This window comes from Ascaphus truei, unplaced genomic scaffold (genome assembly GCF_040206685.1).
Source record: "Ascaphus truei isolate aAscTru1 unplaced genomic scaffold, aAscTru1.hap1 HAP1_SCAFFOLD_2348, whole genome shotgun sequence".
NCBI lineage: Eukaryota > Metazoa > Chordata > Amphibia > Anura > Ascaphidae > Ascaphus > Ascaphus truei.
In genome coordinates, this window is record NW_027455268.1 from 23,648 (window position 1) to 39,844 (window position 16,197).

The 16,197-nt window shown below is 58.4% G+C and overlaps 2 protein-coding genes across 2 annotated transcripts in view; one reads left to right on the forward strand and one right to left on the reverse strand.

Annotated features, from left to right (window-relative positions):
• Positions 1-15,526, forward strand: part of LOC142478266 (regulatory-associated protein of mTOR-like) — a 34,790-nt gene extending 19,264 nt beyond the window's left edge. Inside the window, exons 5-14 of the mRNA XM_075582431.1 lie at positions 1,759-1,834; positions 2,113-2,214; positions 5,641-5,724; positions 5,884-5,994; positions 6,529-6,603; positions 7,434-7,499; positions 13,844-14,035; positions 14,166-14,306; positions 14,594-14,711; positions 14,965-15,526. Coding sequence (XP_075438546.1) covers positions 1,759-1,834; positions 2,113-2,214; positions 5,641-5,724; positions 5,884-5,994; positions 6,529-6,603; positions 7,434-7,499; positions 13,844-14,035; positions 14,166-14,306; positions 14,594-14,711; positions 14,965-15,191 — 1,192 coding nt within the window. The 3' untranslated portion in view covers positions 15,192-15,526. The remainder of the gene's footprint in view (positions 1-1,758; positions 1,835-2,112; positions 2,215-5,640; positions 5,725-5,883; positions 5,995-6,528; positions 6,604-7,433; positions 7,500-13,843; positions 14,036-14,165; positions 14,307-14,593; positions 14,712-14,964) is intronic.
• On the reverse strand, positions 48-1,736 carry LOC142478265 (uncharacterized; the record flags this gene model as incomplete). The annotated part of the gene is given in 3 exon segments (XM_075582429.1): positions 48-680; positions 731-940; positions 942-1,736. Coding segments are annotated over 3 exon segments (1,638 nt in total), but the record flags the coding sequence as incomplete, so codon positions are not given.
• Positions 15,527-16,197: the final 671 nt, after the last annotated feature.

The following is a 16,197-nucleotide window of genomic DNA, read 5'->3' on the forward strand; positions in this document are numbered from 1 at the left end:
CGGGTCCCCCCAGGGCTTGTGTAGGGGCCACACTGGTGTTTTGCCTGCTAATGATCTCCCTCCCGTGCCCCGGTTGTAACTCCCTCCCGCGCCCCGGTTGTAACTCCCTCCCGTGCCCCGGTTGTAACTCCCTCCCGTGCCCCGGTTGTAACTCCCTCCCGTGCCCCGGTTGTAACTCCCTCCCGTGCCCCGGTTGTAACTCCCTCCCGTGCCCCGGTTGTAACTCCCTCCCGCGCCCCGGTTGTAACTCCCTCCCGCGCCCCGGTTGTAACTCCCTCCCGCGCCCCGGTTGTAACTCCCTCCCGCGCCCCGGTTGTAACTCCCTCCCGTGCCCCGGTTGTAACTCCCTCCCGCGCCCCGGTTGTAACTCCCTCCCGTGCCCCGGTTGTAACTCCCTCCCGCGCCCCGGTTGTAACTCCCTCCCGCGCCCCGGTTGTAACTCCCTCCCGTGCCCCGGTTGTAACTCCCTCCCGTGCCCCGGTTGTAACTCCCTCCCGTGCCCCGGTTGTAACTCCCTCCCGTGCCCCGGTTGTAACTCCCTCCCGTGCCCCGGTTGTAACTCCCTCCCGTGCCCCGGTTGTAACTCCCTCCCGTGCCCCGGTTGTAACTCCCTCCCGTGCCCCGGTTGTAACTCCCTCCCGTGCCCCGGTTGTAACTCCCTCCCGCGCCCCCGGTTGTAACTCCCTCCCGCGCCCCGGTTGTAACTCCCTCCCGCGCCCCCGGTTGTAACTCCCTCCCGTGCCCCGGTTGTAACTCCCTCCCGCGCCCCGGTTGTAACTCCCTCCCGCGCCCCGGTTGTAACTCCCTCCCGCGCCCCGGTTGTAACTCCCTCCCGTGCCCCGGTTGTAACTCCCTCCCGTGCCCCGGTTGTAACTCCCTCCCGCGCTCCGGTTGTAACTCCCTCTCGCGCCCCGGTTGTAACTCCCTCCCGTGCCCCCGGTTGTAACTCCCTCCCGTGCCCCGGTTGTAACTCCCTCCCGTGCCCCGGTTGTAACTCCCTCCCGTGCCCCGGTTGTAACTCCCTCCCGTGCCCCGGTTGTAACTCCCTCCCGTGCCCCGGTTGTAACTCCCTCCCGCGCCCCGGTTGTAACTCCCTCCCGCGCCCCGGTTGTAACTCCCTCCCGTGCCCCGGTTGTAACTCCCTCCCGTGCCCCGGTTGTAACTCCCTCCCGTGCCCCGGTTGTAACTCCCTCCCGCGCCCCGGTTGTAACTCCCTCCCGTGCCCCGGTTGTAACTCCCTCCCGTGCCCCGGTTGTATCTCCCTCCCGTGCCCCGGCTGTAACTCCCTCCCGCGCCCCGGTTGTAACTCCCTCCCGTGCCCCGGCTGTAACTCCCTCCCGTGCCCCGGTTGTAACTCCCTCCCGCGCCCCGGTTGTAACTCCCTCCCGCGCCCCGGTTGTATCTCCCTCCCGCGCCCCGGTTGTAACTCCCTCCCGCGCCCCGGTTGTAACTCTCTCTCGCGCCCTGGTTGTAACTCCCTCCCGCGCCCCGGTTGTAACTCCCTCCCGCGCCCCGGTTGTAACTCCCTCTCGTGCCCCGGTTGTAACTCCCTCCCGCGCCCCGGTTGTAACTCCCTCCCGTGCCCCGGTTGTAACTCCCTCCCGCGCCCCGGTTGTATCTCCCTCCCGCGCCCCGGTTGTAACTCCCTCCCGCGCCCCGGTTGTAACTCCCTCTCGCGCCCTGGTTGTAACTCCCTCCCGCGCCCCGGTTGTAACTCCCTCCCGCGCCCTGGTTGTAACTCCCTCTCGCGCCCCACAGGCAGGCCTGGGATCTGGCTGTTGACATCTGTCTTTCCCAGTTACCCACCATCATTGACGAAGGCACGGCGTTCCGGGTGAGTGGGAACAACGGGAGGGGGGTTTCGGGGTGTTATGCAGCGGGTTCAGATGCTGCTCTTTGGTGTGATCGGTGGGTGTGCGTGTGCAGAGCGTGTGCAGAGCGTGTGCAGAGCGTGTGCAGAGCGTGTGCAGAGCGTGTGCAGCTTTGTAGTCCTGTCTTGTTGGGTATCCCGCTGTCCCCTTGTGCATGAGCTAGAGATCCGGGAGGCTCGGGTTCTCACTCCCTGCTCTCTCCCCGCTCTCTCCCCGCTCTCTCCCCGCTCTCTCCTCACAGCACAGCCCCTTCTTTGCTGAGCAGCTGACGGCGTTCCAGGTCTGGCTGACCATGGGAGTGGAGAACAGAAACCCCCCTGAACAGCTGCCTATCGTCCTGCAGGTAAGGGGGGAGGACCTCTCTACTCCTGTGACTCCTGTCTCTCCGTCTCTCTATCCCCGTCTCCCCGCCTCCGCCTCCCCACCTTCGCCTCCCCACCTCCGCCTCCCCACCTCCGCCTCCCCACCATTCCTCTCTCCCCTCGCACTGTGCACCATTCCTCTCTCCCCTCGCACTGTGCACCATTCCTCTCTCCCCTCGCACTGTGCACCATTCCTCTCTCCCCTCGCACTGTGCACCATTCCTCTCTCCCCTCGCACTGTGCACCATTCCTCTCTCCCCTCGCACTGTGCACCATTCCTCTCTCCCCTCGCACTGTGCACCATTCCGCTATCCCCTCGCACTGTGCACCATTCCTCTATCCCCTCGCACTGTGCACCATTCCTCTCTCCCCTTGCACTGTGCACCATTCCTCCCTCTCCCCTCGCACTGTGCATCATTCCTCCCTCTCCCCTCGCACTGTGCATCATTCCTCTCTCCCCTCGCACTGTGCACCATTCCTCTCTCCCCTCGCACTGTGCACCATTCCTCTCTCCCCTCGCACTGTGCACCATTCCTCTCTCCCCTCGCACTGTGCACCATTCCTCTCTCCCCTCGCATTGTGCACCATTCCTCTCTCCCCTCGCACTGTGCACCATTCCTCTCTCCCCTCGCACTGTGCACCATTCCTCTCTCCCCTCGCACTGTGCACCATTCCTCTCTCCCCTCGCACTGTGCACCATTCCTCTCTCCCCTCGCACTGTGCACCATTCCTCTCTCCCCTCGCACTGTGCACCATTCCTCTCTCCCCTCGCACTGTGCACCATTCCTCTCTCCCCTCGCACTGTGCACCATTCCTCTCTCTCCCCTCGCACTGTGCACCATTCCTCTCTCTCCCCTCGCGCTGTGCACCATTCCTCTCTCTCCCCTCGCGCTGTGCACCATTCCTCTCTCTCCCCTCGCGCTGTGCACCATTCCTCTCTCTCCCCTCGCGCTGTGCACCATTCCTCTCTCCCCTCGCGCTGTGCACCATTCCTCTCTCCCCTCGCGCTGTGCACCATTCCTCTCTCTCCCCTCGCGCTGTGCACCATTCCTCTCTCCCCTCGCGCTATGCACCATTCCTCTCTGCCCTCGCACTGTGCACCATTCCTCTCTCCCCTCGCACTGTGCACCATTCCTCTCTCCCCTCGCACAGTGCACCATTCCTCTCTCCCCTCGCACAGTGCACCATTCCTCTCTCCCCTCACGCTGTGCACCATTCCTCTCTCCCCTCGCGCTGTGCACCATTCCTCTCTCCCCTCGCGCTGTGCACCATTCCTCTCTCTCCCCTCGCACTGTGCACCATTCCTCTCTCCCCTCACGCTGTGCACCATTCCTCTCTCCCCTCGCGCTGTGCACCATTCCTCTCTCCCCTCGCACTGTGCACCATTCCTCTCTCCCCTCGCACTGTGCACCATTCCTCTTTCCCCACGCACTGTGCACCATTCCTCTCTCCCCTCGCGCTGTGCACCATTCCTCTTTCCCCACGCACTGTGCACCATTCCTCTTTCCCCTCGCACTGTGCACCATTCCTCTTTCCCCTCGCACTGTGCACCATTCCTCTCACCCCTCGCACTGTGCACCATTCCTCTCGCCCCTCGCACTGTGCACACTGCCTCTCTCTCTCCAGTCGCCCCCGCCTCTCTCTCTCCCCCCCCGCACCCTGCCTCTCTCTCTCTCCCCCCTCGCACCCTGCCTCTCTCTCTCTCTCCCCCCTCGCACCCTGCCTCTCTCTCTCTCTCCCCCCTCGCACCCTGCCTCTCTCTCTCTCGCCCCTCGCACCCTGCCTCTCTCTCCCCCCTCGCACCCTGCCCCCCTCTCTCTCTCTCCTCGCACCCTGCCTCTCTCTCTCTCCCCCCTCGCACCCTGCCTCTCTCTCTCCCCTTGCACCCTGCCTCTCTCTCTCTCTCCCCTCGCACCCTGCGCCTCTCTCTCTCTCCCCTCGCACCCTGTGCGCCTCTCTCTCTCCCTGCGCGCCTCTCTCTCCCCTCGCATCCTGCGCCTCTCTCTCTCCCCCTTCGCACCCTGCCTCTCTCCCCTCGCACTGTGCACCGTGCCTCTCCCTCATTCGGTTCTGCTCTCCCAGGCACCTGCTGTTGGGTACATAAATGACTGGCTCTCAGCCGGGATTAATTGGAGGTGCTGGAGTGTGTCTTTGTGATGAAGACGCGCTGTACTTTGCTCTCTCAACTAGAAACACTCATTAGCTGCTCTAATGCTCCATGAGTATTCCCAGCACCCTCCCCACAGTATGGAAGCATCCCACGGTATCACTACTCTCTCTCCTACAAGCCCGGCACTGTGCTACCAAACCTAGCGTTCGCTGGGCACAGGAAAGCCTTTCACCATTCCAGCACCATGGGGGTTATAGCAGTGTATGTCACATCTCACCGGGTCACCTTCCACTGAGAATGTACATTAACTAATGCTGCTGTCATTGGCATTTGTGTTCTCATGGGCCGGGAGCACAGTGATGTCCGTGCATATCTTTGGCCTTCTCACTCTCCTGTGGCCAGTATCTGAGTACCTGTTACTCGTACCTTCCCCTGAGGTCACCACGGTGTGCAGAAGTCCAGAGGATACATCCTCCGTCCCCTGAGAACCTGCTCCGTGTGACTGCGAGGGGTCTCCCCCCTGAGAACCTGCTCCCTGTGACTGTGAGGGGTTTCTCCCCCTGAACCTGCTCCCTGTGACACTGAGGGGTTTCTCCCCCTGACCCTGCTCCCTGTGACTGTGGGGTCTCTCCCCCTGAACCTGCTCCCTGTGACACTGTGAGGGGTCTCTCCCCCTGAACCTGCTCCCCGTGACACTGTGGGGTCTCTCCCCCTGAACCTGCTCCCCGTGACACTGTGGGGTCTCTCCCCCTGAACCTGCTCCCTGTGACTGTGAGGGGTCTCTCCCCCTGAACCTGCTCCCTGTGACACTGTGATTGGTCTCTCCCCCTGAACCTGCTCCCCGTGACACTGTGGGGTCTCCCCCCTGAACCTGCTCCGTGTGACACTGTGAGGGGTCTCTCCCCCTGAACCTGCTCCCTGTGACACTGTGGGGTCTCCCCCCCTGACCTGCTCCGTGTGACACTGTGGGGTCTCTCCCCCTGAACCTGCTCCCTGTGACACTGTGAGGGGTCTCTCCCCCTGAACCTGCTCCCCGTGACACTGTGGGGTCTCTCCCCCTGAACCTGCTCCCTGTGACACTGTGGGGTCTCTCCCCCTGAACCTGCTCCCTGTGACATTGTGGGGTCTCTCCCCCTGAACCTGCTCCCTGTGACACTGTGGGGTCTCTCCCCCTGAACCTGCTCCCTGTGACACTGTGAGGGGTCTCTCCCCCTGAACCTGCTCCCTGTGACACTGTGGGGTCTCTCCCCCTGAACCTGCTCCCCGTGACACTGTGGGGTCTCTCCTCTTGTCCCAGGTGCTGCTGAGTCAGGTTCACCGCCTGCGAGCCTTGGACCTGCTGGGAAGATTCTTGGACCTGGGACCCTGGGCCGTGAGCCTGGTGTGTATATCCCGCATATCGTATGTGTGTGTGTGAGGGGCCTGATCCGCGTACGTGGAAGGGAAGCGTATATTCTGGTTCTTGCACACGTTACAGCGCAGTGTAAGACGTGGCACGTGGCGCTCCCCCCTAGCTCTCGCCTGTCCCTCTTCCCCACAGGCTCTCTCCGTGGGCATCTTCCCCTACGTGCTGAAGCTGCTGCAGAGCTCTGCGAGGGAGCTTCGCCCGCTGCTAGTCTTCATCTGGGCAAAGATCCTGGCCGTGGACAGCGTGAGTGGCAGTGTCCTCACAAGTCTCGCCCCTCCGTGGGGGTGAGGCAAAGAGCCAGCCACGCAGAAAGCGAGGAGTAACACAAATCCGCTCTGCCGTGTATCCCATGCGGCTCAGTGCTGTGTGTCAGAGAGGCTAGCAACCAGTCTTACCTATTCGTAAACCTCAGATAACCTGCAGGGGGGTGTATCTGACACAATCCGATGCCAGGTGCAGGACGTAACGGAGATTAGTGATCCCTGCCCCAGGCAAGGTTCTCCGAGTAAAGGGTTCATAAAAACCCTTTAAATCATGGACAAATATACTGCAGGAAGAACGCACTTCTAACATGTCTCTCTCTATCTCCCCTCTCTCTCTCTTCCCCCCACCACCCCCCACTTCTCTCTCTTCCCCCCCACCCCCCCCCCACTTCTCTCTCTCTCTTCCCCCCCACCCCCCACCCCCCACTTCTCTCTCTCTCTTCCCCCCCACCACCCCCCACTTCTCTCTCCCTCTTCCCCCCCACCACCCCCCACTTCTCTCTCCCTCTTGTAGTCTTGCCAAGCGGACCTGGTGAAAGATAATGGCCACAAATATTTCCTGTCTGTTCTAGCGGACCCGTACATGCCGGTAAGACCCGTCAGCTCACGGACCTCACACGTGACCACGTTCACGTGACCTAGCCATGGTATCACATAATATGGACCCTTAAGAGCCACCAACAGGTCCAGTTTTCAGGATATTCCTGCTTCAGCACATGTGACTGAGCCACCAGTGCTGAAGCAGGGATAGCCTGGAAACCTGACCAGTTGGTGGCCCTTGAGGACTGGAGTTGGCCCACCCCTGCTGTATTGCCCCCTGCTGTATTGCCCCCTGCTGGTACCCTCAGCGGGATTCACCAAGGATTCACGTAAAGGCGAGTCTGGCAGATAACGCGGGGGTTTGTTATCTCGTACCCTGGCGTCCCGTGTCAGAGACCAGTCCTGATTTAAAGAGGCAATCCGGGCCCTTTTTATTTAACACAGGAATGAAGCAGGGGGTCTCCGGGGCTGACCCCCGTTAATTTCAGCTCCGGGGAAACAGCCCCTGTTTCCGGGGGCACTTACCTCCGTAGTGGGTGCCGGGAGCCACTCCAGGGTTCACATTATGGCAGCTTATCAAAGCTCCCGAGCCCTGGCGGCCAATAGGAAGCCGTGATGTCACCCGGTGCGGTTTCCTATTGGCCCATGCACCGGGGGGGGGGGGGGGGGGGGGGGGGCAGAGATACTGACACCCCCTTCGGAGGTAAGGGGGTCCCTGCGGCTGAAATGAACGGGGCTCCGCTCCGGAGACCCCCTGCTTCGAACCTGTATTAGGAAATGAGACACATTAAGGGCTGGAGCTTTAACCGAAGCATCGGACACATCGCACGCAGGTGAGGAGGTTCCTTCTGCTTCCGCTGACCTCCCTGTCTCTCCCAGGCCGAGCATCGCACCATGACTGCCTTCATCCTGGCCGTGATCGTCAACAACTACAACACTGGCCAGGTCAGTGCCGTCTGTGACCCAGAGCTGGGCTGGTAATGCAGCTCGGGGACACGCAGGCCTTACACGGGATAGTAATACAGCTCGGGGACACGCAGGCCTTACACGGGATAGTAATACAGCTCGGGGTCACGCAGGCCTTACACGGGCTGGTAATGCAGCTCGGGGACATGCAGGCCTTACACGGGATAGTAATGCAGCTCGGGCACACGCAGGCCTTACACGGGCTGGTAATGCAGCTCGGGGACATGCAGGCCTTACACGGGCTGGTAATGCAGCTCGGGGACATGCAGGCCTTACACGGGATAGTAATGCAGCTCGGGGACATGCAGGCCTTACACGGGATGGTAATACAGCTCGGGGACACGCAGGCCTTACACGGGATGGTAATGCAGCTCGGGGACACGCAGGCCTTACACGGGCTGGTAATGCAGCTCGGGGACACGCAGGCGTTACACGGGATGGTAATACAGCTCGGGGACACGCAGGCGTTACACGGGATGGTAATACAGCTCGGGGACACGCAGGCCTTACACGGGATAGTAATACAGCTCGGGCACACGCAGGCCTTACACGGGATAGTAATACAGCTCGGGGACACGCAGGCCTTACACGGGATAGTAATACAGCTCGGGGACACGCAGGCCTTACACGGGATAGTAATACAGCTCGGGCACACGCAGGCCTTACACGGGATAGTAATACAGCTCGGGGACACGCAGGCCTTACACGGGATAGTAATACAGCTCGGGGACACGCAGGTCTTACACGGGATAGTAATACAGCTCGGGCACACGCAGGCCTTACACGGGATAGTAATACAGCTCGGGGACACGCAGGCCTTACACGGGATAGTAATACAGCTCGGGGACACGCAGGCCTTACACGGGATAGTAATACAGCTCGGGGACACGCAGGCCTTACACGGGATAGTAATACAGCTCGGGGACACGCAGGCCTTACACGGGATAGTAATACAGCTCGGGGACACGCAGGCCTTACACGGGATGGTAATACAGCTCGGGCACACGCAGGCCTTACACGGGCTGGTAATGCAGCTCGGGGTCACGCAGGCCTTACACGGGCTGGTAATGCAGCTCGGGGACATGCAGGCCTTACACGGGATGGTAATGCAGCTCGGGCACACGCAGGCCTTACACGGGCTGGTAATGCAGCTCGGGGACATGCAGGCCTTACACGGGATAGTAATGCAGCTCGGGGACATGCAGGCCTTACACGGGATGGTAATACAGCTCGGGGACACGCAGGCCTTACACGGGATGGTAATGCAGCTCGGGGACACGCAGGCCTTACACGGGCTGGTAATGCAGCTCGGGGACACGCAGGCGTTACACGGGATGGTAATACAGCTCGGGGACACGCAGGCGTTACACGGGATGGTAATACAGCTCGGGGACACGCAGGCCTTACACGGGATAGTAATACAGCTCGGGCACACGCAGGCCTTACACGGGATAGTAATACAGCTCGGGGACACGCAGGCCTTACACGGGATAGTAATACAGCTCGGGGACACGCAGGCCTTACACGGGATAGTAATACAGCTCGGGCACACGCAGGCCTTACACGGGATAGTAATACAGCTCGGGGACACGCAGGCCTTACACGGGATAGTAATACAGCTCGGGGACACGCAGGTCTTACACGGGATAGTAATACAGCTCGGGCACACGCAGGCCTTACACGGGATAGTAATACAGCTCGGGGACACGCAGGCCTTACACGGGATAGTAATACAGCTCGGGGACACGCAGGCCTTACACGGGATAGTAATACAGCTCGGGGACACGCAGGCCTTACACGGGATAGTAATACAGCTCGGGGACACGCAGGCCTTACACGGGATAGTAATACAGCTCGGGGACACGCAGGCCTTACACGGGATGGTAATACAGCTCGGGCACACGCAGGCCTTACACGGGCTGGTAATGCAGCTCGGGGTCACGCAGGCCTTACACGGGCTGGTAATGCAGCTCGGGGACATGCAGGCCTTACACGGGATGGTAATGCAGCTCGGGCACACGCAGGCCTTACACGGGCTGGTAATGCAGCTCGGGGACATGCAGGCCTTACACGGGATAGTAATGCAGCTCGGGGACATGCAGGCCTTACACGGGATGGTAATACAGCTCGGGGACACGCAGGCCTTACACGGGATGGTAATGCAGCTCGGGGACACGCAGGCCTTACACGGGCTGGTAATGCAGCTCGGGGACACGCAGGCGTTACACGGGATGGTAATACAGCTCGGGGACACGCAGGCGTTACACGGGATGGTAATACAGCTCGGGGACACGCAGGCCTTACACGGGATAGTAATACAGCTCGGGCACACGCAGGCCTTACACGGGATAGTAATACAGCTCGGGGACACGCAGGCCTTACACGGGATAGTAATACAGCTCGGGGACACGCAGGCCTTACACGGGATAGTAATACAGCTCGGGCACACGCAGGCCTTACACGGGATAGTAATACAGCTCGGGGACACGCAGGCCTTACACGGGATAGTAATACAGCTCGGGGACACGCAGGTCTTACACGGGATAGTAATACAGCTCGGGCACACGCAGGCCTTACACGGGATAGTAATACAGCTCGGGGACACGCAGGCCTTACACGGGATAGTAATACAGCTCGGGGACACGCAGGCCTTACACGGGATAGTAATACAGCTCGGGGACACGCAGGCCTTACACGGGATAGTAATACAGCTCGGGGACACGCAGGCCTTACACGGGATAGTAATACAGCTCGGGGACACGCAGGCCTTACACGGGATGGTAATACAGCTCGGGGACACGCAGGCCTTACACGGGATGGTAATGCAGCTCGGGGACACGCAGGCCTTACACGGGATAGTAATACAGCTCGGGGACACGCAGGCCTTACACGGGATAGTAATACAGCTCGGGGACACGCAGGTCTTACACGGGATAGTAATACAGCTCGGGGACACGCAGGCCTTACACGGGATAGTAATACAGCTCGGGGACACGCAGGCCTTACACGGGATAGTAATACAGCTCGGGGACACGCAGGCCTTACACGGGATAGTAATAAAGCTCGGGGACACGCAGGTCTTACACGGGATGGTAATACAGCTCGGGGACACGCAGGCCTTACACGGGATAGTAATACAGCTCGGGGACACGCAAGTCTTACACGGGATGGTAATACAGCTCGGGGACACGCAGGCCTTACACGTGATAGTAATACAGCTCGGGGACACGCAGGCCTTACACGGGCTAGTAATACAGCTCGGGGACACGCAGGTCTTACACGGGATAGTAATACAGCTCGGGGACACGCAGGTCTTACACGGGATAGTAATACAGCTCGGGCACATGCAGGCCTTACACGGGATAGTAATACAGCTCGGGGACACGCAGGCCTTACACGGGATAGTAATACAGCTCGGGGACACGCAGGCCTTACACGGGATAGTAATACAGCTCGGGGACACGCAGGTCTTACACGGGATAGTAATACAGCTCAGGGACACGCAGGCCTTACACGGGATGGTAATGCAGCTCGGGGATACGCAGGCCTTACACGGGATGGTAATGCAGCTCGGGGACACGCAGGCCTTACACGGGATAGTAATACAGCTCGGGCACACGCAGGCCTTACACGGGATAGTAATACAGCTCGGGGACACGCAGGTCTTACACGGGATAGTAATACAGCTCTGGCACACGCAGGCCTTACACGGGATAGTAATACAGCTCGGGGACACGCAGGCCTTACACGGGATAGTAATACAGCTCGGGGACACGCAGGCCTTACACGGGATAGTAATACAGCTCGGGGACACGCAGGCCTTACACGGGATAGTAATACAGCTCGGGGACACGCAGGCCTTACACAGGATAATAATACAGCTCGGGGACACGCAGGCCTTACACGGGATAGTAATACAGCTCGGGGACACGCAGGCCTTACACGGGATAGTAATACAGCTCGGGACACGCAGGCCTTACACGGGATAGTAATACAGCTCGGGGACACGCAGGCCTTACACGGGATAGTAATACAGCTCGGGGATACGCAGGCCTTACACGGGATGGTAATACAGTTCGGGGACACGCAGGCCTTACACGGGATAGTAATACAGCTCGGGGACACGCAGGCCTTACACGGGATGGTAATACAGCTCGGGCACACGCAGGCCTTACACGGGATAGTAATACAGCTCGGGGACACGCAGGCCTTACACGGGATAGTAATACAGCTCGGGGACACGCAGGCCTTACACGGGATAGTAATACAGCTCGGAGACACGCAGGCCTTACACGGGATAGTAATACAGCTCGGGGACACGCAGGCCTTACACGGGATAGTAATACAGCTCGGGCACACGCAGGCCTTACACGGGATAGTAATACAGCTCGGGCACACGCAGGCCTTACACGGGATAGTAATACAGCTCGGGGACACGCAGGCCTTACACGGGATAGTAATACAGCTCGGGGACACGCAGGCCTTACATGGGATAGTAATACAGCTCGGGACACGCAGGCCTTACACGGGATAGTAATACAGCTCGAGGACACGCAGGCCTTACACGGGATAGTAATACAGCTCGGGGACACGCAGGCCTTACACGGGATAGTAATACAGCTCGGGGACACGCAGGCCTTACACAGGATAGTAATACAGCTCGGGGACACGCAGGCCTTACACGGGATAGTAATACAGCTCGGGGACACGCAGGCCTTACACGGGATAGTAATACAGCTCGGGACACGCAGGCCTTACACGGGATAGTAATACAGCTCGGGGACACGCAGGCCTTACACGGGATAGTAATACAGCTCGGGGACACGCAGGCCTTACACGGGATGGTAATACAGTTCGGGGACACGCAGGCCTTACACGGGATAGTAATACAGCTCGGGGACACGCAGGCCTTACACGGGATAGTAATACAGCTCGGGGACACGCAGGCCTTACACGGGATAGTAATACAGCTCGGGGACACGCAGGCCTTACACGGGATAGTAATACAGCTCGGGGACACGCAGGCCTTACACGGGATAGTAATACAGCTCGGGCACACGCAGGCCTTACACGGGATAGTAATACAGCTCGGGGACACGCAGGCCTTACACGGGATAGTAATACAGCTCGGGGACACGCAGGCCTTACACGGGATAGTAATACAGCTCGGGGACACGCAGGCCTTACACGGGATAGTAATACAGCTCGGGCACACGCAGGCCTTACACGGGATAGTAATACAGCTCGGGGACACGCAGGCCTTACACGGGATAGTAATACAGCTCGGGGACACGCAGGCCTTACACGGGATAGTAATACAGCTCGGGGACACGCAGGCCTTACACGGGATAGTAATACAGCTCGGGGACACGCAGGCCTTACACGGGATAGTAATACAACTCGGGGACACGCAGGCCTTACACGGGATAGTAATACAGCTCGGGATACGCAGGCCTTACACGGGATAGTAATACAGCTCGGGGACACGCAGGCCTTACACGGGATAGTAATACAGCTCGGGAACACGCAGGCCTTACACGGGATTGTAATACAGCTCGGGAACACGCTGGCCTTACACGGGATAGTAATACAGCTCGGGGACACGCAGGCCTTACACGGGTTAGTAATACAGCTCGGGCACACGCAGAACTTACACGGGTTAGTAATACAGCTCGGGGACACGCAGGCCTTACACGGGTTAGTAATACAGCTCGGAGACACGCAGACCTTACACGGGTTAGTAATATAGCTCGGGGACACGCAGGCCTTACACGGGCTAGTAATACAGCTAAGGGACACGCAGGCCTTACACGGGATAGTAACACAGACCGGGGACACGCAGGCCTTACACGGGCTAGTAATACAGCTCAGGGACACGCAGGACTTACACGGGCTAGTAATACAGCTCGGGGACACGCAGGCCTTCACGGGATAGTAATACAGCTCGGGGACACGCAGGCCTTAAACGGGTTAGTAATACAGCTCGGAGACACGCAGACCTTACACGGGATAATAATACAGCTCGGAGACACGCAGACCTTACACGGGATAATAATACAGCTCGGAGACACGCAGACCTTACACGGGTTAGTAATATAGCTCGGGGACACGCAGGCCTTTCACGGGATAGTAATACAGCTCGGAGACACGCTGACCTTACATGGGCGTTTCCATGCGATATTGCCCCGATCGGCACTATTGCAGTTTATTGAATAACCCCAGTAGTCTCCCCTGCAGTAGAGGTGTAGGAATATGGGGTACAGGTAGCAGTGTGCTGTGTGGATGAGTCCTTATTGCCTCCTGAGCTGTTCTCTGTGCTGTAGGAAGCCTGTCTGCAGGGGAACCTGATTGCCATCTGCCTTGAGCAGCTCAATGACCCCCACCCGCTCCTGCGCCAGTGGGTCGCAATCTGCCTGGGCCGGATCTGGCAGAACTTTGACTCTGCTCGCTGGTGCGGCGTGCGGGACAGCGCTCACGAAAAGCTCTACAGCCTCCTGTCGGACGCCATGCCAGAGGTGAGCGGGGCTGTAGGTGCAGAGCCCGGGGGGGGGGGGGGGGGGGGGGGGGCGTGTGAAACATGAAGGCGTTACACGCGTGACTTTCGCAGCACCCGGTGGCCATGACCGCGTGTTCATTGTCTCGCAGGTGCGCAGTTCGGCGGTTTTTGCCCTCGGGACCTTCGTGGGGAACTCGGCGGAGAGAACGGATCACTCCACAACCATCGATCACAATGTGGTCATGATGCTGGCACAGCTCATCAACGACGGCAGCGCCATAGTGCGCAAGGTGGGTGATGCCAACCTAAGCCCGTGTGTGTGGCTCTGTGCAGGGTGTATGGGTGTGCTACAGTGTGTAACTGTGGATGTGTATAACTGTGTTTTAGTGTATAGCTGTGTGTTTGTGTATTATAGTGTATAGCTGTGTGTTTGTGTATTTTAGTGTATACCTGTGTGTATTATAGTGTATAGCTGTGTGTTTGTGTATTATAGTGTCTTTGTAATTAGGTTGGATCTCTGCTTTACCTCCCCCCCTTTTACCCTGCCCCCCTCGCCTCTGCCCCTCTCGCCCTGCAGGAGCTGGTCGTAGCGCTCAGTCACCTGGTCGTTCAGTACGAGAGTAACTTCTGTACGGTGGCTCTTCAGTTCATGGAGGAGGAGAAGAATTACCCCCTCCCCTCCCCAGCGTCTGCAGGTGAGCGTGCGGGGATATCACACACGGGGAATGCTTCTTACAATGCAGACTCCAGGGGACTCTCCTGTGTGAGTCCCAGTGTCACCCTGCTAAGGGCAGACACAGGTATGACTGTCTATGCGTCCCAGCTCTGTGTCACCTTGTGGTGGGAGGGACAGACATGATATTCCCTCCTGTGTGTGTCGTTGTGTTACCCTGTCATAAGAGGGACTCTGGTGTGTGCGTTTACAAACTCTCTTGTTTGAAATGACAGAGGGGGGCAGCCTTCCCCCCCTACGTGATGGCCCCAGCACCCCCCGCCTGCGTTCCGTCAGCTCCTACGGCAACATCCGAGCGGTGACCACACCCCGAAACCTGAACAAGTCCCTGCAGAACCTCAGCTTGAGCGAAGAGAGTAAGACGGGGGTGGGGGGGCGAAACGGGGTGGTGATGGTGTCCCTTATAATTGTATTGTATGGCTTTATTTATATAGCGCCATAAATGTACATAGCGCTTCACAGTAGTAATACATATATAAATAACAGATAATATAAATAACAGAGCATGGGAATACGCGCTTCAGACATAAAAGTAACATTACGGAAGAGGAGTCCCTGCGCCGAAGAGCTTACAATCTAATTGGTAGGCAGGGAGAACGTACAGAGACAGTAGGAGGGAGTTCTGGTAAGTGCGTCTGCAGGGGGCCAAGCTTTATGTATAATGTGTTCAGAATATCCACAGTGCTATTCATATGCTTCTTTAAGCAAGTGTGTCTTAAGGTGTGTCTTAAAGGTGGATAGAGAGGGTGCTATTCGGGTACTGAGGGGAAGGGCATTCCAGAGGTGTGGGGCAGTCAGTGAGAAAGGTTTAAGGCGTGAGAGGGCTTTAGATACAAAGGGGTAGAAAGAAGACATCCTTGAGCAGAACGCAAGATCCGGGATGGTGCATAGCGAGAAATTAGGGCTGAGATGTAAGGAGGGGCAGAAGAGTGTAAAGCTTTAAAAGTGAGGAGAAGAATTGAGTGTGAGATGCGGGATTTGATCGGAAGCCAGGAGAGGGATTTCAGGAGGGAGATGCTGAGACAGATCTAGGAAAGAGCAGAGTGATTCTGGCAGCAGCGTTTAGGATAGATTGTAGGGGAGACAGGTGAGAGGCAGGAAGGCCGGACAGCAGGAGGTTACAGTAATCAAGACGGGAGAGAATGAGGGCCTGAATCAGAGTTTTAGCAGTCGAGCAACAGAGGAAAGGGCGTATCTTAGTTATATTGTGGAGGAAAAAGCAACAAGTTTTAGAAACGTTTTGAATATGAGGGGCAAATGTGAGAGAGGAGTCGAGTGTGACCCCTAGGCAGCGTGCTTGGGCTACTGGGTGAATTATCGTATTTCCAACAGTAATGTGGAAGGAGGAATGAATGAAGCACTTTGGGGGGCATGGGGTGGAGGTCATGAATAGGGGGTTGTATTTTCCAATGTAAAAGAGATGCTGTGATACTGGAGGTGGCAAACCC